Genomic DNA, 21,518 nt, shown 5'->3' on the forward strand with positions numbered 1-21,518 from the left:
CGCCTGCGCGGGAGGCGGGGGGCGGGGCCCGGGCGGCGGGGCACCGCTGAGCGCAGCAAGTGCGACGAGTGGCGCCGGCCTCAGCCGGAGGCCGCCGGGGCACCGGGCACAGCCCGAGGCCACGAAATATGGGGCGGAGGGGTATTTACAYTTATATACCCCTGTATATATACTTATATGCATATGTAGAGATATATTTGCATATATATGTATAAATATGTCTCTACATATGCATATATATTTATATGCATATATGTATAATCCACAGAGACAAACACATGTGTGCATGTACGTATATGCATACATACCTATAATACTCATGGATACAGGTAGATATATAGAGTGCTCTACATATATGCATATAAATATATATTAAAATGTATAAATAAAACACTTCCCATACATTTATGTGTTGCACGTTTAAATGTGTATATAACTTTATATGTAATCTATATACAACTTCCATGCGGCATATTATATGTTTATTTTGCTGCACGGTATCTGTGCGTGTGTAATACGAACTAGGCGGCGAGGGGCAGGGGGACGCGAGCCGGCAGCGCCGTGCGCGGGCGACCCCGTCCCCATTACGGCTTAGGCAAAGCTGCGTTACGACACCAAAACGCATTCGCCGGTGGCAGGTCCTGTGGGTCGAGGGGCCCCTCCGGCCTCCCCTCGCCCTGGGTGTGCCCCTGCACCAGCATACCTCAATTTTGGTCTCTCTTCCCCCCAAAAAAAAGAAACGCTCTGCCCCCCTCCCCCCCGGCTCCGGGCAGGCGGGGGAGCGGCGCCGGCCCCACATGGCGCCAGGGGCCGCCGGCGCGGCCGTGGGCAAACACCCTGGTCAATGATTAACGCTTAATGACGGCCCGGCCCGGCCCGGCCCGGCCGCGCGCGGCGGCAGCGGCGTGTGGGGAGCGGCGCGGCCATGCAGCCAGGTAAGCCCTGCTCGGCACCGCCGCCGCCAGCGCCTGCCCCGGCGCCGGCCCTTTCCTCCCCCGCCAAAAAAGAGAGGAAAACACCCCTTTTCTCCCCCAAGCCCTGCGGGGTCCCCGCGAGGCGCCCGAGGCCCTGTTCGGGGCGGCGACACCACACGGCCTCCCCGCCAGGCCTGGCCACGGCCATGGCGAAACCGGGCGGGAAACCGAGGGCGGCCTCACCTCGGGGGCCTCCCCCCAACCACCGCCGCTGCCGCCATTACGCAGCGACGCCCCAATGCTGAGGGGGAAGCGGCCCCCGCCGCCCCACGGCGCCTCGGCTCTGCTCCCCACACACCGCGCCGCCATTGCACTGGGGCGCTGCTGCTGCACCGTGTCTCTCCCTCTCTGGCCGCGACGCCGGTGGCAGGAGGCTCACGCGCCCCCCTGTCCCCGCAGGGCCCGCGGCGGCACCGGGGAGCCCGGAGCCAGGGAGCAGCGGCAGCAGCTGCGGGGCAGAGGGTGATGCCGCAGCCGGAGCAGAGACACCAGGGGCTGGCGCCCGCCGCGACACCCCCAAGGAGCCGGCGGCGGGCAGCGACGCGGCAGCCTTCGCGGGGGACCCGCCACCATACTCACCGCCGGACCCCAAGAGCGTCCACCTCCTCTTCCCGCCTTTCCAGCCCGTCGTCTACCAGCCGGCGCCGGCACAGCCGGGCCCCTGCGGGCACCAGGGCGTCCCGCCGGGCCCCCTGCCCTACACCATCGTAYGTAGCCTCCCCGCCCCGGCAGCCCGCGGGGAGTGGCGCGAGGTCGAGCACGCCRCGGGCTGGCCGCAAATCCAGCTGGGAGCTCCCCAGAGCAGGGGGCTGCGGGGCGCTCGGGGAAGGCGCTGCGCTAACCCGCCGCGCGCTCTGCGTTGCAGTACGATGGGCAGCTGGGCGCCGGGCCGCCCGCCGCCGCCCACCGGCAGCGCCCGCCCAAGGACTACATGGTGGAGTCGGTGCTGGTGACCGTCTTCTGCTGCTTGCTCACGGGGGTCGTGGCGCTCGTCTACTCCCACGAGGTAAGGCGCTCTGCCTTCCCTTGCCGGCTCCGGCCACCGCCACTCGTCATGTCACCTCGTTAACAGGGATCCCGGCAGCCGGCTTAGTCGCATCCCGCTCATATCCGGTGTGTCCCGGCAGCTTAAATCAGCCTGATTCCCCAGGCTCCAGGCTCCCCGGGCTCTTCTAACCTCTCTCCTTCTCTTCCCTGCGCCAGACCCGGGCTGCGCTCAGCCGAGGAGACATGGTGCAGGCAAAACTGGCCTCCAGGAAGACCCAGTCCCTGGTCCTCTTCAGCCTGCTTTTCGGGTTGTTCGCCTCCTTCAGCTGGATCGTCTACGTCCTGGTGGCCCTTTACCTATGACGGAGACGCGAGGGCACCGCCACCTCCTCCCAGCGCACCCCAGGCGGGGGATGGCTGGGAAGGGGCAGGATACGGCATGAAACTGCCACCAGCAAAAGCGTTACCGGAGCCGACAGGACACAAATCCCCTCCCTCGCAGGGTCTGCGACCTGAGGAGCCACCCCGACCGCCGGACATGCCACTGCCAGCCCGCTCTCGGCCCTACGAGACGCACGCGGGGGCTGCCCGGCCCCAGTGCTCCRGGGCCAGCCAGGGTCCGGGTCTCAGGAGCGGCCGCCCCGGGGAAGGGGCAGGATGCCGCTGGGGAGCGGCGACGCTGCTCGCCTTCCCCTGCAGTCACCGAAAAGCTGAGCAGGGACTGCTCTGCTCCGAGCAAGCTGTGCCGCGATGGCAGCACCACATCCGAACCCGGACACTCAGGGCTGCTGCACTGGGATATTTGATCCCGTTCCCACGGACTGTCCTTCGGGGGCGCATGGTACCTGGGGGCAGCAGCCTGGCTCCTGGGACGTCGCAAGGAGACATTTGCAGGACTTTCTCAGCAGAACAACCCACAGTCTTCCAAAATCCAGGCTGGAAACGGAGCAAAGAGCCAAGAAGAAAGGCCACAGCATGCGGCCGCTTTGCAAGGACAGCTCGCTGCTCTGGGCATTCAAGCACATCAGAAACATCCCCCAATAATTAATAATGGGAGAAAGTATTTAAAAAATGCTATATGTTGCTTCTATAGTAATTCTGCACAGACACACACATGCTGTATTGCTACCTTTTTGCTGCTGCTGTTTAAATAAAATACAGGTGTATCCGAAGCTTGTGTTTCCCATGCACACAGGACCTTCTTCCCACGCCATTTGTTTGCCACGAAAGCCAGGACAAATTCTTCCGTAATCAGTCGCCCCAGGGTTTCCTCCAGAAACAGCCGGCACCAGCCACCCTGTGAGCAGGGTGGGAGGCCAGGCCGGATCCCCGGGGCAGAGGGACCCCATGTGGGGGCAGCGCTGGGGGTGGCGGTGCCAGCAGCCGCAGCCCTGCGCTCCCGCTTGCAGAGCGCCCGGGGGCCGGGCTCAGCCTGGCTCCCATCCCAGCAAATGGGTCCCACTTCCCCCCCAAAAAACTCCCAAAACAGACTCCTGCCGCCCAGCTATCCCTGCCGGAAGGGAGGCGCCGGCTGCAGTGGGCATGTGGATGGCTGCTCGCCCGGAGCCGGCAAGCTTCCCGGAGATGTTTTCCTGCCCGGGGGATGGGGCGCAGCTATCTCCGGCGAGGAGGGGTTATTTGATAACCGTGCAGATTGCTCTCGAAACGCAGCCTGTCCCGTGGCCTAACACCGCTTCTGCCAAACGGTGCCAACCACAAAGCTCTGGAAAGGTGTTTGGGGCAGGAAAGAGGCGCAGGATCCCCCCCGCAACCATCACCCAATTCACCCAAACGCACCCGACGGTGACAGAGCTATCGAGTCGCTCAGCAGACATTTGCAAAAACAAATAGTGACTTTAAGGTTGCAGCACTGTGCTGCCGGGGGGAATTTAAATGCCAAGAAATGCCAGCAAGAGGGAGGCACTCGGTGAAGCAACCGTGCTGGGCGCCAGGTCCGGGCGCCGGTGGCTGCCACCACGTTTCCTCCGGCAGCGATGCCTCGGGGCCGGCAGCGTCGCTCTCCAGGCCGGCTCGGCTGCAGCCCCRCACGCGAGACGCCCCACGAGCGCATCCGCACGGCATGCGGCTCGCTCAGCGTCTGGGCATCCTCCTCCCGAGCTGGCAGATGCGGATTATTTCCAGAGGAATTTTGAAGCCGGGCCAGGCCTGAAATAGCGCGGGAGCGTTCTCGGCAGTCCAGGCCGCCGGAGGGATTATTTATAGCCCTCCGCGGGCTGTCGCAAGGCCGCTGCAGCGGCTGAGCTGCTGCCGACCGGCCGCCATGTGCTTCGGGGAGCAGAAACCCCCCTGGGCCAGCACGTGAAAGAGGCGCCCGGAGGAAGGCGACGGGAGCAGACAGCCCCCGGGGAGCCCCGGGCCGTGCACCGGCACAAGACCATCTTGGCACCGCGGCAGGCAAGCGATTGGCAGGGTGAAAACAGAAGCAAAAAGGGCCAATGGAAGAGGAAAAAGCCAGAGCACCGCAGAAAACACGAGGCCACACCAGCTCGAGAAGTGGATTCGATTGTCACTTTAATCCACAGACTGCTGCATGCACTGTAAACAGGATCATTAGGCAGGTTCGTTATTGGTATTTATTTGTCTTTAATATAAAAGTTACAGGTTTGAAATGTTCGCAGGAAGATGCCATCAGGACGGGGTTAGTGGTAAATATATAGTACAACGTAACACGGTGGGACGGCGGGCGCAGGAGCAGGGCAGGGGCCCCGCGGTGGCTGCGGGCAGATCCCGGCGCTCGGTGGCGGGTTCTGCGCCGCTGCCCGCGGCTGGCGACACCTGCGCCCTGGCCCACGCCCGCGGCGGGGACCGAAACCGCCGGGTTGCTTTTAGTGCTATCACCACTCACRACACTCCTAGGAAGGGCCTACGCTAGCGCACACCTTCAACGGTGAAGCGACACGCTCGGAGCGAGCCAGCCGAAAACTCTGTGCCGGACACGGATTGCATTTGCCTTTTCACAGACTCCTTATTTTTTTTTTTTTTCCTTTTTAAATCTTATTTACAAAGAAGAAAAAGTAGCACTTCCTGCGTGGAAGGCTGCGAAGCCTTYGGGGGTTGCAAAGGCTTTGCCAGGCGCAGCGCGCAGCTCGGACGCAGGGCGCCTTGGCGCCGTAGGAACCCGCCGGTTTTCAGCCAGCACGCTCCTTCCCGCTCCGAGGCGGGGATTTAGCCCGGAAACATCCCCGCTTCGGCCGCGCTGGGGATTGCACAGCGTTAACGGGGGCTGGCGCGCGGGTCCCCCGCGCTCCCATCACGCAGCGGACGCCTTCTGCGCGYGCCGCGCAGCCACGCTGCCCCGGCGCTGGCGTCTCAGGCCACCGCGGCGGTTTTGGCTACGCTGCCTTACAAGCACTGATTCGATGGCAACGGTGCAGGCCAGGGTGCTGATGAGCCCTGCGCCTAAACCTTCAGGGAAAGCGAGATATAATCCCGCGAGCTGAGTAAGGCGGCCGTCATCCCCTGCCGCAGACGGACAACCGGAGCTGCCGTTTGACGGGAGCCGGCGAAGCCTTTGCAATCCGTTTGCAGAAGGAAGCGCTTGCAGCTCTGATTCACCCAGACTAAACAGAGCCTTGGAGAACATGGAGCTGCTGCCGAGAAATAAGTTAAGGATGCTCCGCAAAACATCCCGCGTATATTCCCTGCAAGCCACAGCCCTAAAACTGCAGGGTTTTTGTTGGACAGAACTCTATAAAAACTTGTGATCACACAACGTGGTTCCGAAAAAGGCCTTTGCAGGGCCGATAAAACCTACAGCATACACTCAAAAACATGATCCACACTGTAAACAACTGAACGGGGACAGAAAGGGAGGATGTGAACCGGCCCAGCTGGGGCTGCACTGGTGAGGACGACGTCCGGGCGGGACGCGGAGAGGGGACAGAGGGGCTGAATAAGGCACACCGAACGGATTGGGGTTAACACTGCGTGGCTGGGAAACGCTAACCCCCTCTTACCTGCTGGGCTGCCTGTGCCCTGCCGGCTCTGCGCATGGCTGTACTGGGGACAGGGCCTTGTTGAGGCTTTTCCCAAAAAACGGACCACAAAGCGCAGCACCAAGGGCTGTCCAGATGGGACGCCCGCCCCCCCCTTAGCCCCCCCAAACCATTTGGCAACAACGAGAGGAGAGAGGAGCGGGGCGGAGGGGATGGGCAGGCCTGGCCCTGAGCACGGCTCCTTCCCTGTCGGCATTTACAATCCCGGAAATGTATCTGCTAGCTCCTCTGCCTGGATCCTGCTTCCCGCTCCGCAGCCAGCTCCACGTGCGGCTGCCCCAAGCCTCCTTTATTCCAGCACTTGGAATGACATTGTCACTGGTTGCGAATTTTATACATGTCGTTTTGCACTTTTTTCTTTTTTTTTCCTATAAATCCACTGGTACTCAGACATGCATCAAAAAAATCCCCAATGGATTCTAAATACTAATATTTACAGTCTTATATACTACAGAATTTACTGTGCAAAAGCTAGTACCATCACTAAATGATACGGGCTCACAGGACGAGTGAACCACAGTACCTTGGCTAGTCAATATTTCCAGGGTTCAGAGGGATTACTGTTGCTTAAATAATGAGATTTGAGAGGAGGAGGGGGATACGACAACTGGAGATGGCGGGTCCCTGCCCACGTTTTCAGTGCCTCTTCCGCATCTATGACCGGTGCCTTCCTCCCTTTAGGAAGGCGAGAGAGATCTGGGGTAAACTCAACACCCCTGTAAACAAAAGCAAGCTCTCAGGAAGCAGAGCTCCTCTGGCAGACAGCGGCAGATTCTTCCATCCTCGTCTCCCAGGGCTAAAAACGTTTCGAGGCGGCGTCGCAGGGGAGACGCAAAACCTCGGCTTCCGCAGCTGCTGCCGGCTGGGTAACGCTCCAGAGACAGGTGACTTGTTTGTGGGTGCTGAGCTCTTGCTGGTCCTCCCTTGGGGATGGAAACAAAAGCTCAGGTCCTTCCGAACGCCGGTGAAGTATCAGTCAGCAAACCAGCAGCACGCTCGCATGGGACCCTCCTTCCACAAAGCTCTCTCCCCAGGTTTAAAGCTGATCCGCGGCACGGAGGGATGGGAGGAGAAGGAAGGCGAGTGCAGCGAGCACTGGCTGATCTCCCGCCTTAGCTGCTGCCGCCCGGCAAGAAGGCGGCTCCCGCACACGTTCGCTGCTCTTGTGCTGCAAGAGCCCAACATTCGCACACCCAGTGATTGCTGCCAGCTGGGAGGGAGGGTGCGTCATCCAGTAACAGGTACAAACATTGAACTCCAGTCTCCTAGCTGCCCTCGGCGTGTGTGCGGAGCAATTCTCCTCGCTCACACAAACCCCTCCTCCTAGGTCTTCTCTTCCCGGTCTGTTTTTCTCCTCGTAATGTTCCGAGGTTTGATTTTGAGAGACAGTTCCCACAAGGCCTCCTCAGCCAGATGGTCGCTGAAATCATTGAAGAATGACACTATATCATCATTTCTTTTGATGTCGTAATGTCTGGAAAACCAGAGAGAACAGAAGGGCTGCAGTTAACCGAGATGCTGCTCAGGAACCTCTCCCAGTCCTGAGCCCCCCTCTCCGCTCTAACGCACATCCAGCGCTGTGATCTGAATTACCTGAGCCAGCTACTCATGACAATGATGTGACACCAGGGAGGGGGGATACACACGATGCCCAGCCCTGAACTGGGGAAAAAGACCACTGATCCTGTGACACTGAATTAGAACTGTGGCTTCCACTGAAAAACAGCATTAAGGGAAACCCTTCCTGACCAAGAGAACACAGGAACCAGCAACAACAACGATCTGCAGGAAAAGCTGTCGTGTGATGAAGAGGAGTAGGGAAACTTTACGCACTGCCAGGACTCCTTAAGTCTCCACCACAGTGTTTTGACGTTAGGCTCCCTTCCTTTTCCACAGCAGCTCACGTGCCCCCGCCACCGCTGGCTGTAACAACCCCACAGCAGTATCTGAGCTGCCTCTGATCCCCTTCGCTGCACTTACACTTGTTGGAAGCACCTCATGCTGTCCAGGATGTTAAACTGCTGCCAGCGCTTGGAAAAGTTCACTTTGCTGTCAATGTAATCTGGATTTCCCAGATGAACAAAGGTCAGGTCCTGCAGAATTAGGCCTCTGAAAGAGAGAAGGGGTGGCAGGCCAAGGAGCAGGCAAACAAGTACAGAGGTGAGTCACGCACGGGCAGGACAGCCTGCCAAAAGGCGGCTGCACATAATCTAATTGCCTCCTGCTGCTGGCACCCTTAGCATCATGATTTTAAACTAGAGCGAAACATCTCCCCTCCGCCCCTCCAGCAAATATGAAGGTGTTTAGATCCTATCATTACACGCAAAGCTGAGATATCTCAGAAGTGAGGCATTAATGTTCACATGAATAGTGCTGGGTCTGTTGCTCTTTCACTGTTTGTAGACCAGGCTGGAAGAAGGTTGCAATGGGGCGCATCTGCCAGGGGGTTAAACCTTCCTTCCAGTTTTATGCAAGATGACTTTCCTCATGCTGAGGCTTTGCGAGCAAAAGTCTGTGTCTCCCTTCCTCTCTCTACCTCCCCTGCTCACCTGCATGCCTGCACAGTCCTCCTGTGGTCCCCACCACATGAGATGCTGTGCATCTATGCAACCTCTTCCTACAGAATTTTTACCATAGAAAAAAGCAAGTCCAGGAGAATTTTTACTAGGATAAACCCAGATGAAATCTGATATCCAGATCAGAGGGCCTGTACAGAGAAGGGCAAAGGCTTCAACCTTTCATCTGGCAACAGAATGAAGAAGCATGTGTTTGACAAGGGAAATTCCTAATTTACCAGCTCTTCCAGTCAGCAGAAGCAGAGCTGATGTAGAGGAGCATGAAGCAGCTCAAAGTTGTGGGATCCATTTCACCTCATGGGAAAATTTGTCTTTCTGTGCACAGACACCAAAGAAACTGTAGTTAAAGTGTCAACTAAAGATCCGGGCACTTCCTATCTATCTCCTTTGCCATAGTCAATTCAAGTCAATTCACCTTTACAAAAAAAGAAAGCTGAGGCACAAAGTAAAGCACCTGAAACAGCAGGAGGTAGTCTGGGCTTTGATCGATGTTCACAAAAATGAGTAAGAGCATCAGGGGAACAGTGGATAGAGAAATCCAGTCATCTTATAGCAGGAACACACTGTCACAGGGAAAGGGAGAGCAGTACCCAGGGGTGTCACCCTGCTTTTCCCTAGTACAGGAGGAGTTGCTCCAGAACGGGCATGTGGGTTTGCTATAAAGATGTGGCACACCGACGTGTTATTCTAGATCTAGGGTGAAAGGCAAGCGTTTAACTGAGCAGAGGCTGCTGAGAAATCACTGGAGGAACTGCTTGAATGTGCAGAAGCAATGGCAGAGGAAAGACAAATCACCAACTCACAGGTAAGGTATGCAGGGAGGCTCCACATCAGCCAGAGCTGCTCGGTAGGCCCGGAAGGATGAGGAGCTGTCAATCAGCGTGCAGTACTCAGCCAGGCCCTAGCAGGAGACAAAGCTGGTTTGTAGCAGTGGTGCTACCGTGGGCTTTGTGACCTCCCCTCCAGGGACCTACGCAGGCTAAGGAGTTAATGCCACCCTGCAAACACCTCCAGTTGATTTAATAAACGTGAGCCTGACTGTGTACACAGAACCTCACCACTTTCAGCTTCAGCAAGGCTTCAATTTGCAGGGAGGAAGACGCTGTTCTCTCAGCCTGTAACTGTGCTGGCATTTCTGCTGCTGTCAGAAAGCCCAGCAACACTGCAGGTTTCCAGCACCGTGGCATTATACAAGTGGAGAGCATTTATCCACCATCCCTCCACACTGGCACATCACTGAGCTGTTAAAACCCACCCAGCTGTTTCATACCGTAACCACAGTTAGCCTTTTTTCCCCTAAAGATGCAAGTCCTTGCTGTTCCTTACCTCTGAGGTTTGTTTCTGCCACTCCAGCCTTCGGATGGGTGCAGAATCCAGTGCAGAAAGAATGGCCAGATAGGAATTAAAATTATTCAGCTTTCGTAAGTGCTGTGAAGAAGGAGAATACCAGTTACTCTAGAGATCTGAAAAGCCTTCTTGGCAACAAACAGCTCTACTCACTGGAACGTCCCACACTCCTACTCCTGTTCCCAGATATTTAATGAACAGTGTGTGTGATTCACAGCAAGAATCAAGCTGATACCTTCATAATTTTTATAAATTTAAGGAGCAGCCTCTCTCGGTCTTGGGCTTTCTCTTGCACCATAATTATTGAACGGACCCTGGAAGAACAGACAGAACAAAACAGAAAGAACGATAAACCCACTGAGGCAGAATTCTGATCTCAGATTTCTTGCTTCATTTGCAAAATGGGTAACTAATAAGGATGGATCAACAATGCTGACAAGTTCATGCTGCTTCCAACTTAAATGGAGCACTTCAATTCACAGCAAAAATGGAATAATTTCAAGGATGACCACAATGAAGTAACATCACCCTTAGGAGTTCACTTATTTGCAGGGGGAATGTTTGTTTGAAGAGCTTAACAATACTGATGATAATTCTTAATTCTTACAGGTTGCTGTGCCCTCTGAAACCCTCGTGATTTTGTATTTCCTGTGTTCTGGGTTCTTTGAAGAGCGCCCTGCATCTAGTTCCCAGCCAAAAATATATGCATGATGCTACTAAAAGATACAATCCTTTTCACAGGGAACCCAACTCAAGAAGAACTATATTGAATTCTAAGGCACTGAAGGTTAAGCACAGTTCAGTGCCGTGGTCGCTCTGATCTCCTTACCAGTAGGACATGTTATTAAAGTGCTCTGTAAACTGTGTCAGGTTGGGGCTCTTCTCTTCATTTTGCTCCTTTGCCCAAAGCAAAACTTCTGGTATCTGCCGAGGAAGAGAGAGGAGTGGGAGAACACCACACGTTAAAATAGGATTTCTGCCTTAAGATTCCCCAGTCATAGCTTGTGGTCATAGCCTTTTGCTGACACAAATTCAGCTGTCTCCTACAACGCAACAGGTGCGCATGGAAAGCTGGCAGGGAGCAATCCCAGAGATTGCAGAGGGTATGTGTTAAAATCCCTGCCACCACCCTCATCCCATCCTTGTCTCTGTACCTCAATTTTATAGAAGAGTTCGGCATCTAGGAGGGTCAGCTGCTCAGCTATTTCGTGACTGTGGAAATCATGCAGGGTCCCTGGCCTGTAGGAAACAAGGATGAAGTATAAAGGCTAAGAAAATGTGACTTGTTTTCTTTCCATCATTATATTTTGGACTGAGAAAACTGTTGCATCTGCAGATAAGGGATGCCTGTCTCTCAGAAAGGAGCAAGATATGATTACGTGCACAATTCCTCACCTGGCTGCCACCCCACGGGCTGCGAGAGGTTTGATGGAATTGGCATATCTCAGCATATTCTTCTGATCGACTTTGTCAAGGATATTTTTGCGTAACACTCTAGCGAGGCTCAGCTCCCCATTGCAGACTAGCCGGAACACCAGGTCCATCAGCAGCTTGAGAATTTCATCTGTCAACTCCACTAAGCTGAAAGAAAGATGGAAAACCCAAGCAAGACATCAGAGTAACGACTCAGAGTTATGGAATTTGTATTTGTATAGTCTTGTCACTCTTTCCCAAAAGCAGAACCAAGTGACTGAAATTCCTCCTCTTCCCAGCTCTTCCTTTCTTAGAGATTCCCCTTTCACCGGTTATTTTAAAATCACGGACCCAGAGAGGACACTGTGAGAACCTGCTCTTCCAAAAAGAGGGTTCCCTGTGTCCAGCATTGTAGCGGTCTCCTTGGTCAAGGTAGGGGGTTTTAGGTACCATCTCAGATGGGTTTTAAACAATACAATGTTCACAGTTGGTAGACTTCTGTCTTGTTACTGACCCTGTATCTCCAACCCCAAAGCAAAGAAGGCAACTCACCACAGCTCATCCACCACTCTCACCAGCACGAAGAAGGTGTTCTTACTGACTCGCTTCTTAAATGTGTCTGCGAAGTGGCAAAACTTCTCATATGTTGCTCACAAATTAAAGAATCAACCTAGCGTAGTCAGACTGACATTAGTACAACTAACAGCTACCTTGAGGAACATGAGAATAGCACAATACTCTGCCTTGACTGAAACTGGTGTTCAACTTCTAGGAGATATGGGACACTAATAGCGCTCTAATTAACGTGGTATTAAGATACCACCAGCTGCAGGTAGCAGGGGTGTGAGGAGGTTCTTACACCTTGCAGAATTCATGCTATCAGAGCATTATCTCTAAGGTGAAATTTAATGAGCAGCACTCCTTCACTGTGATCCCCCCCACTGGTCTGTGACATCTGGTCTCATAACAGATCTCACTTCCCAATTTGCTGCAAGGGGAACAGCGTGGGGGAGACAGGACAGCAAAGGTTGAAAAACCTTCCACCAGGCGGACAAAGGGAAAGAGAAACAGGGTGCAGAAAGCGGCCTACGGGAATGCCCCAGCATCTCTCCAAAGCAAGTGTTTTCCCTGACAACTGCTCTGCAATGAGGTTTGCTGTGTCCTTGGCAGAACTGATCCCAGCAGAAGCATGGGGAGCACAGGCTCTGCTGCAGATGGCAGTGATGAGCTGCGACTCAGGGCAGGGTGACGTCAGGCTTCCTTTGATGTGCGGTTACAGGACCAAAGCCCATGAGGCCTTTGCACTGCCTGAACTGAGACACTGACCCACTCAGCACCAATGGTAGTAAGGGAGCCATCGCAGCAGAGCCAAGGGGAAGGAACTGCAGACAAGGGTGCTCACCAAGAAGCAGTCTCCGTACTTGCCAGAGATGCTCCCCTCTGCCTTGACCTGCCCCGGAGCATTTCCCACCTGCAGGGTGCACAGGTGAGGGAATCCCTGCTCGGCAGTGGGCAGGTTGTGGGCGAAACCTCTATGGCAAGCACGTTACGGACGGTGTTGCCAGCAGGCTTTTGCCTGAACAAATTCCCACCAGCTCCCTCCACAATGACTGCTTGGTCCTGATCCTTGAAGAGGCTGAACTGTCATTCATGCAAAAGGATATCTGTACTGCAGCTTCTTGATGAGCTCTTCTGGGGTAATAAATGTCCTGTATGTGGTCAGAAAGGCTTCACAGTACAGCACCAGATCTACAGAGAAAGACAAGGAAGTGTCAGTCATCAACCCTGCATTTAGAAAAGAAAGCTCATTCTTAGGTTGAATCCAACCTTACAGAAAGGGGAAGGGGACACAATTTGAAAAGAAGGAGCTTTACAGAAATGCTGCATTGTTGTTTCTTACCAGCAGATGGACCCTAAGGCATAAAAGCAACAGTGAAACTGCCCCGATCCCAGTGGGCTGGCTCCCATTTGAAGCAATCAGCCTTGCTTTTTAGCTTATGGGATCATGAAAGGGGTCAGTGAAAAACACCCGTCTGTGGGTCGGAAACGTTTAATAACAGGTCAAGGAAAAGTGTGCTGAGGGCCTTGGGGATACTTTAAAGAGAAGACGTGATTATAAGAGATGGGTGTCTGTTCTCTGTCTTTACTACTTAGGTAGGACAGAGCTGTGCAGGAAGAACAGGGTCACTCTTCCCTTGTAACAGGGATGCATATATTTAAAATGACGATACAGTGCCGCAGACCCTCCCCTCCTTGATGCTCCAGGAAAACTCCCTGAGGAGAGTGTACATGCAAGATTGTTTCCAGCCAAAAGAGGAGTAAATTGTACAGCAAAAACTGACCCTGCCATGACCGTGACTGCCCTGCCATGCCGTGACCCACGGCCGCGACACAAGCACTGACCCGGGGCATGCAGAGAACTTCTGTTCGTCAAGCTGCGCCACTGGGTGCTCCAGGCCCCAGAATCACAGAGGCTCTGGCTATCATCACGGGCCCAGAGGATGCAACTTGAAAAAGCAGGAACCACGACAGGGAGAGAAGCTTTCAGGTTAGGACTGCAGTACACCAGCAGTCCTGGGCAAGGCTTGGTCACTGTGGACAGCAGCGGTCAAAATGGAAGCTTATTAGCGCTGGTATGAACAACCACGCTGCAGTGCAGCAACACCTGCAGCGGCACGGCCTGCTGCCCTTYGCTGGCCCGCTGCAACCACTGGCAGAGGCTTGTTAGCAGGGCTGGGGGAAGCAGCTTGTGCCGTGCCTGCCCAGGCTAGGCCGTACACGTACACGCACGGCTGGCTTCAGCCAGGGCAAGAGCACCCCACACCCACACGCTGTAACCTCCATCCGCTGTGCGTGGAGGGTGTGAAAGGGGAGGGAATGGCAGATTTGTGCCTTTCTACCTGCCGTGTTTCTCTTGGCAGGCACCTCACACAGAGACCCTTCTTCCTGCTGTTCTTAAATCAGAGAGAGCTGCTTTTAGTTAAAGACAACCAGACTTAAGCTCTAAAGCCAGAGGTTGGGTGGTCATGTCAGAGGTGAGTCCTAGGCCTTGTCTGGCTGTAATCCTGCACTCACAGCAAGCGCATGTGGCTGAGAGCACTTAACTGACCACAGCTTTTATTCCTAAAGACCACAAGTCGCCTTTTATCCCTTATTCCATTTAGCTCTTTCACAAAACTCAAATGGACAAGAAGCATCATGCAACAGGGTGTGGAGTTACATTTATTCTGRGTTCCCATCTGCCCAAAAGGCAACGTGAGGTAATACAGCTGGTCTGCTCTGGCACTCAAAGCTGCCAAGAAATTCATCTTTAAAGGAAAGCCTCTTAACTATACCYCTCTGTGCAGTTTGGCTGATTGATTTACAAGCCCTGAATTCTTCTCATTGTAAGCTTAATTCATTAACCCTCTCAGTCACCCAAACAGTGGGTTAGCATAGCACAAATTCCTCCATGCTCCATTCAGATCAACGGCTTGGCAGAGCACGTAAGGCTAAGCTCTGCGACTATTCTGAGCAACGCACTGCTCAGATCTCCCTCCACCCATCCGCTCTCCCTGTCCGCGCTGCTGTGTATGTAAAACCTGGCTCTAGTTTTTCCAGTCTTGAGAGGTTGTCCACAGCTTCCACCTCACTGTTTGCAACATCCGCAAAGCTCACCATTCACGAACTACTTGTGAACTACTTGTCTAACACACATCCCTTTTTCAAGTAGCTGTCTTTAAACAGCAATGGTATGGAAGAAGTTCTTCCAATGTGATGCTTGTTCTGGAGTACAGCAATAGTAAATCAGAGCTTCTCTATTCCATTTTCAGCTTTTTTAACAGGGATATTTTCACCATCTCGACTTTTTTTTACATATCTAACCATAGCATAATGAATTGTGCCCCTCTCTCTACTATGTTCCCAACTTTGGTCTTTTGTGTCTGGGTTGGATGCCTGATGTAGACAGGGAAATATATCTACCAGGGGGAAGGATTTTCTTCCTAGTCGAATGGTGCTGGTAAGCAATTGCAAACACCTTATACTACAGTAAAAAAGCTGCCATTTAAAAATGCAYGTGAAAGTTATTTCCCCTTTGACTGATCAAGCCTCTAAAATAGCTGAGTGGTTCAGCAGGTTAGTGCATTTTGCTTTGCATCCCAGGAGATAAGGAGATCAATTCTGGTTAAGGTCATCAGCACAAATGTGTTTGGCAGGTTCAAAAYCACTCCTTGGAAATGCCGCAAAGGCCATCTCTGTCACAGGACTCGGAAAGCAACTGCATCATGTGGGAGGTGACTGGGTTTGCAGAGATAAAGGAGGGTTTTAACAAATAGGCCACAACAGGCCGTTTGCAGCTGCCCTCTCGGAAAGCAGCGGCCTGWCTCGGMAGGCAGGGAGGCACCGACGCAGCACTGTCACCAGCTCCGCTGGTGGGCCTTGCCTTCCAGATCTCGGCAAGGGCTTTAAGGAGTTAATACCATCCCTGCTGCTAAATGGAATGAACAAGTGCTTATCCAGCTTACCTCTGTTTCCCCAAAGATAAGCACAATCCTCCCCGCAACTCACAGGATCRTTAATGCCGTCCTCTCCACCCCGGCCCAGCTGCATATGGTAACTTTGCAACTGCTCACGCTACAGAGAATCAGCTTAAAAGTAGCAGAAGACCACATCAGGCTGCACTCTTCAGCTTGCTTGGGTGCAGCCACTGTACCTTTCCTGTCGGTCTCTGTCGCGTGCACTAACAAAATATCTCCGGACCCGCCACGAACATCTGGCCCATCATCTCCCTGCAATGAGAACAGAAACACATTACACATAACCCATGCTCCCTTCGGCCTGATTTGCATCTCTGAGGTCCAGACTCAGCATTAACTGGCAGAGTACACAATGTTCCCGGCACTGCTCACAGCACAAGCTGGGACATGGTCTTAAGTGCTGGGCTAATCCTGCAATCTGAGTACAACATTTGGTGTCCCAGGTGAGGATCTAGGCTAATGCTCACTCGGGGTCGCTCACTCTTTGAGGCCAGGCTGTGAAGTGCAGTGAAAGCTGAACCTTCTGCCCACCAAAGAATGAGCAGAAATGTCCCAGACTCCCCAAAGCTCCCAAAAGACCATTAATAGAGCAGTAACACTATGTGAACTGTCTCAAAGTGCACGATCACGTACCGCAGCGGCTGTGGGGTGAAAGGTCAGGCATTCGACTTAAGTGTTTCTGAAACATCAAAACCTAGCAAGTTAATTCCATAATCTGGAACTATTTGGCTGGAGGTCACCTGAAGTGATCCAGTAACCAGGAGCAGGAACCTGGTCTGCTAACTGCTTGCCCCCTGCCTCACCACTCTCTAAAAACTGCTTTTTCTAACTACCGCAGTTCACTGCTAAAAATATGCAAAACTAATCTATCGCTTAGCCAGTGGTTCCCACGCTACAGGAAATAGCTCACAGCAGAACTGTAGCAGTTTTATACTGTTTTAAATACGCGAACTGTAAGAAAAAAAAGACGTTAAGGATTGACACAGATCTGATAGTCCAAAATGTTCAGAAATCACCAGTTTTTAAATTTTTGTTAAGGGCATATTCATTCCTGCAGGGTAAAGACTAGAATCAACATCTGGCTTCTCTTAGCAATGTCTCTGTCATTTCAATATGCAAAATACTGAAAAAAAMCCATGGATTTGGAGCCATGGAGCAGCTACGTCTAAGGCGTGATTTTATGGGGTGATCCTCTGGCAAGACTCATGAAATACTACTTGGAGAGCGAGTAATAGCTTCTCGCCTACTTCTGCGCATCTCGGCTGATCAAAGAACACTCCTAAAGTGCCAGTAAATGATATATTCCCTCTGTTTTTCAGACTAGCACCCTGAACCCTGATAGTCTGAAAGGTTCGAAGGCCTGCATATTCCCTCTAGCTGCGCGTCAGAGACAGCTTGGTTCAAGAGCACAGCAAGCAAGCAAAGATGTCTGGGAGTGCACCCAAGGCTAGAAACAAAGCCATTTCTCAAATACAGGAACAGTTACTTTGGCTGCTCTTCCAAAGCCAGGATCAGTAATATATTGTCCTGCTGGGGAAATCTGCTAAACCTGCCTTCAGACTCAAAGGCCAACACCATAAACCTTCACCTGGATTTACTGTGTTCAAACTCTCAGGTGCTTCATTTCAGACTGTAACAGGCTGACGAGGCGGGAGGGAGCAGACTGGGAAAAGGGCACCAGACGAGCTGGTTTTAGAGAGACATTGCACATTTTGTTAAACCCACACTCAGTGCTGATGTTCCCTGCCTGTACTAGCAGCTCACACTTTCACAACAGTTTGCACGCATAAAGCTGCACACCGTGTCTGCTATAACCTAGTTTTGCCTATTGGCTCAAATAAAAGCTGATGTCTTGCCTGTGCACTCATGGAGGTCAGATTTCAATAGATCATAACCCAAAGAGTATGAAAGTGACCCCGGAAAGCACCTACCTCTTGCTTCAGCGTTAACCTGGACATAATTTCATTGTGGTCAATCAGGGATAGCTCGTCTACCTCTTCCTCCAACTGTGACGATTCCAACGCATCCGGTGACTGCTGCTGCCTGGAAGAAAGCAAACAACCATCAGGGCCATCACCCAGCCAGACAGGAGAGGAGAGGCTGGGTCCAGCTGAGCTCTCAGTGTTCAGACCTTCATTAAGTTGCTCTGAGTACACAGAAAGTCTGGAGGTAAATCCTTTGCAAACAAGCCCAAATATCTAGCTCTAATTCTGTTGCTTTGTGCATATCYTGGAAAAGAGAAAGATGAACCTTCAGGACCTAAACACTTCCTGGAGTTCTGGCTGACAGGATTTTATTATGGCCTGCGTGAGTATATGCTTCTGTGTCTCCTTAATCTGCCAAATTTTCAGTGCACACAAATCTAAGCCCTTCTTCAAATGTATAGAGACCAAGCATACTGTACAGGCATATCTTTTAGTCAGCTCACAACGCATTCTACTGCTACGAGGGGAGATGACAGGCTGTCTYCTTGCAGGAAGACATGGCGAAGAGCTCTTACCACTTTCTGTACATCCATGACCCTAGCACTCCTAACCCTAAAGGGAGGTACTCTTATGCCTGAGCACACACTGTGCYTGGATTTCTTAAAAATAAATAAATAAATGAATAAATAAAATGCACGTGTCCTTCACAGCTTTCCCCAGCCACAGGCCCAAATCCCTTGCACCGATCAGYGCTTTTACCAGATACTGAACTTTGTAGAGCACTGCTGCATTGTCTTCTTCACTGCAGGGATTAAAACCCTCAAACCAGCTGCAGGAAAATGGGGGAGGGAAGTTGACTGTCACACAGAGAACAATGCTCTTCCCTATTTTCGCTTTAAAAATTCAACTGAAGAGCAATCTCAAGCAGCAGGGAAGCACTCACTCCACTTCTACTGATGCCCATCTGTTACAGCCTGCACCTCTTCATTTACATAGACAAATGATAGCTAAGAGCATTAGAAGGGATATAAAGCCTCCTGCTTTGGGGCCTCAGCCAGCCACTAACTAGCAGAGTTAGGAAGAAATTCCTTTCTGGAAGACTATTTCCCAACAGCGATACAGACTTTTCTTGCATGTTTTCCTGGAAGCTGGAGGGACCAGCCAGTGTCAATGACAGGAAAGCCAATTACGACTAACACAGGCTGCATTAACCCTTGCTGGCCTGTTGTGTTCAGTAATGCCACCTTGCCTGGATCCTCCTTGTTCGGTGGGATCCCACTGCTCACCAGCTGTGCCATAAAGTGGGCTCAGTGTCTGGAGAACTTTGAGATGGTTGAACGCAGAACAGGAGGCAACCTAAGGGCTGGTTGGTAGAGCRCTGGGCTAAAAGGATGTCGGTGATAGTCTGCACAATTCGAGGGCTGGATGCAGGTGTACCGTGGGAGTCAGGCTCACCTTTCAGCACCATCTTTGCCTTCCTTCCCCATGGCACTGCTGTTTGAAGTGRAGTCTTTGGAGTGGCCATCTTTGACAGAGGGAGATTCCTACAAAGAGAAGGAAGTTTTTCATTATTACATGGGATCCTGCATCACAACTGGTCTTGCATGTACAGTCTTACTGCCTCTAAATGGCCCTTTACTGTAAATTCCAACAGAGCGGTTAAAGATTGATGCAAGTTAATGCCAAATGCCAGGAAAACACAGAAGTTAATTAGACAGGAAATTTRGGACCATCTCTGGAGACTAGTGTAATTAGTATTGTTTGCTTTTAACATTGTGAAATGATGCTGAAAGTTACAACACAAGTCAGCTGCTGTCTTGGATTTTAACCCTCTCACCACCTTTTTTTTCCAGCCCTTGCTGTTGAAATATACTTGCCTTCTGCTTTAATCAGTACGGTCAAAGCCAGCTCTAAGCTCTCCAGTTTCAGTTCCCCTCCTACTTACAACCCCCAAAAGACTAGACAGTCTTAGTGGGTGGATGAAAGTTGCCTTTTCCACCTCCCTTCTCTCCCGTCAGGGAGGTTATGCAATGACGCAGTGTTTCCACTTCACAATCCACTGCTGTGGAAATGATGCTAATTCAGAAAAGCAGAACCATCTGAACCTGTGGCATGGAACAGCAGGTACAGAGTTCAAGGCAAATAAAGACACAACATTTTAAATTAGCCATTTATTAAGAAGAAAAATAGCCACAAATGGCAAAGGGGAATATTAATCTAACAGTGCTAGAGTTCAGAATTATTTAACGTCATGCAGAAGGAAACTTGGAAGTTCAACCTACTGAAAAGACAGGACTGAAACCACCTACATGCTACCCAGATTCAGCCGGGAAAATGCACTGATTAATTTAGGTTTCGTAGCGTCTGCACAATTTTTCCAGACTACRTATCTGTAAAGCGCTTAGTTTCAAAGTGAAGAGCCCTCCAGCTGCTGTACAAAAGGATGGGCCTGCCTAGATGCGTCTCTTGAAGGGAAGCGGTGGGAGCACTATCTCTTGGGCCATTTAACGCTAGCACAGATAAAGGTCTCGGARACATCCTGCAGGGGCTATGCCTTCCAAGATGCGGGTGGGCGAGAAAGATCACCACAGACCTCTGCCTTTATTTTCTCTGGGACAGCAGGAAGATGGTGCCTCCCTGCGATGGAATACACCCTGTCTCCTGGAGGAAATTCCTGATATATGAGCCTTGCGCAAAGGAAGAAACATTCTGTGATTACAAGGCTAAATCAATCACTTACTTTGAATCCAAATGGTGAAGGAAAAATAAAAAATAGGAGCAGAAGGCTTGCTTTATTAAAATAGGAAAGCCAAAGCAGTTACAAGTATAAACATGGACCCCAGGACCGCACCGGTCAAAGRGCGTAGCTTTCTGAAAAAGGAACCTCAAGCAAGCAGCTCTACACAAATGGCAAAGCACAAGGAAACAGCGCGGAAGGAAAAGCCGTCCCTACGTCCTGCCGGGGCTCGGCAGAGCCTCGAAAGCACCACCTGCTCTCCCCAAACYGGGACGCCAGCACGGCCTGCGAGCCGGGAGCGGCCAAGCACCGGGACCGAGGCAGCAACACGAACACACAAACTCCACAAAGTGCAGAAGAGGCCGGTAGCAAGCGCGTTAGCCCTTGCGTGGACGCAGCATGCACCAAGCAGCCCCTTCCCAGGGTTTGGCCCTCTCCAGGTTACTTACTCCTTCAGAGTGAGGGAGTTCCCCGTTGCTCTGGCCAGAGGAATACAGATTGACGTATTCACCCTCACCAGCCTCCTCACTGGCGTTTTCACTCTAGGGGAGACAGGACGAAAGGAGACATGTGACGGTGCGCTGCGCCCAGCGCTTGGCGTGAGTGAGCGAGCATGCCCGGCCCCCGCGCCGGGGGGAGATGCGGCGGCCACCGCCTAACTGGGAACCCTTCCTCTGGCTCAGCGGGGAGGCTGCCAACGCTGGCCGCTGATGCCGTGCTCTCCCGGAGGTAATTATCTTCCGTTTCTCGAGGGCTATGCGGAAGGCCTTGAGCTACAGCGGGACAGCAGCAGGCGCTGCTTTGCAAGAGCTGCCATCGACTCAAAACGAGACTGCTAAGGCGCAAAACGCACGTGTGGACCTCAAGGTTACAGAAGCTGAACACAGAGAGCTTGAAACAAAAACGCTTATCCTACCAACACTGCAGTCCTGCCCCTACGAGCGGATCAGTCCTGCAGCCCAGAAAAGACCAAATGCATCCCCAAACCATGCTACGCAGCACAGCCTATAGCTGTAACATCGGCCT

General features: G+C 52.4%; 2 protein-coding genes across 7 annotated transcripts in view; one reads left to right on the top strand and one right to left on the bottom strand.

Moving 5' to 3' along the window:
• The first annotated feature begins 925 nt into the window (after positions 1 to 925).
• Positions 926 to 2,324, top strand: PRRT1B (proline rich transmembrane protein 1B). Its single transcript, XM_026062063.1, has 4 exons — positions 926 to 935; positions 1,374 to 1,681; positions 1,840 to 1,980; positions 2,178 to 2,324. Exons 1-4 carry the CDS (start codon positions 926 to 928, stop codon positions 2,322 to 2,324), a joined length of 606 nt encoding a protein of 201 aa, XP_025917848.1.
• Positions 2,325 to 4,476: 2,152 nt separating this feature from the next.
• The window catches only part of RAPGEF1 (Rap guanine nucleotide exchange factor 1), an 89,961-nt gene continuing 72,919 nt past the window's right edge, over positions 4,477 to 21,518 (bottom strand). For 4 of the 6 annotated variants that reach the window (XM_026062140.1, XM_026062143.1, XM_026062144.1 and 1 more), the window contains 14 exons: positions 20,942 to 21,034; positions 19,211 to 19,299; positions 17,762 to 17,873; positions 16,007 to 16,082; positions 12,978 to 13,062; positions 11,866 to 11,958; positions 11,296 to 11,481; positions 11,055 to 11,139; positions 10,730 to 10,824; positions 10,136 to 10,214; positions 9,880 to 9,981; positions 9,357 to 9,454; positions 7,958 to 8,086; positions 4,477 to 7,451 (listed from right to left, as the gene is read on the bottom strand). In XM_026062140.1, coding sequence (XP_025917925.1) covers positions 7,301 to 7,451; positions 7,958 to 8,086; positions 9,357 to 9,454; positions 9,880 to 9,981; positions 10,136 to 10,214; positions 10,730 to 10,824; positions 11,055 to 11,139; positions 11,296 to 11,481; positions 11,866 to 11,958; positions 12,978 to 13,062; positions 16,007 to 16,082; positions 17,762 to 17,873; positions 19,211 to 19,299; positions 20,942 to 21,034 — 1,473 coding nt within the window. In that variant the 3' untranslated portion in view covers positions 4,477 to 7,300. The remainder of the gene's footprint in view (positions 7,452 to 7,957; positions 8,087 to 9,356; positions 9,455 to 9,879; positions 9,982 to 10,135; positions 10,215 to 10,729; positions 10,825 to 11,054; positions 11,140 to 11,295; positions 11,482 to 11,865; positions 11,959 to 12,977; positions 13,063 to 16,006; positions 16,083 to 17,761; positions 17,874 to 19,210; positions 19,300 to 20,941; positions 21,035 to 21,518) is intronic. The other 2 variants (XM_026062142.1, XM_026062145.1) reach the window with 1 other exon arrangement.

This window comes from Apteryx rowi, unplaced genomic scaffold, assembly GCF_003343035.1.
Source record: "Apteryx rowi isolate R43461 unplaced genomic scaffold, aptRow1 scaffold_19, whole genome shotgun sequence".
Taxonomy (NCBI): domain Eukaryota; kingdom Metazoa; phylum Chordata; class Aves; order Apterygiformes; family Apterygidae; genus Apteryx; species Apteryx rowi.

Excerpts from the sequence above, each read along its gene's own strand:
- PRRT1B (XM_026062063.1), top strand. Across the intron at positions 1,981-2,177 it reads CGCTCGTCTACTCCCACGAG|ACCCGGGCTGCGCTCAGCCG; the intron begins GTAAGGCGCTCT and ends TCCCTGCGCCAG.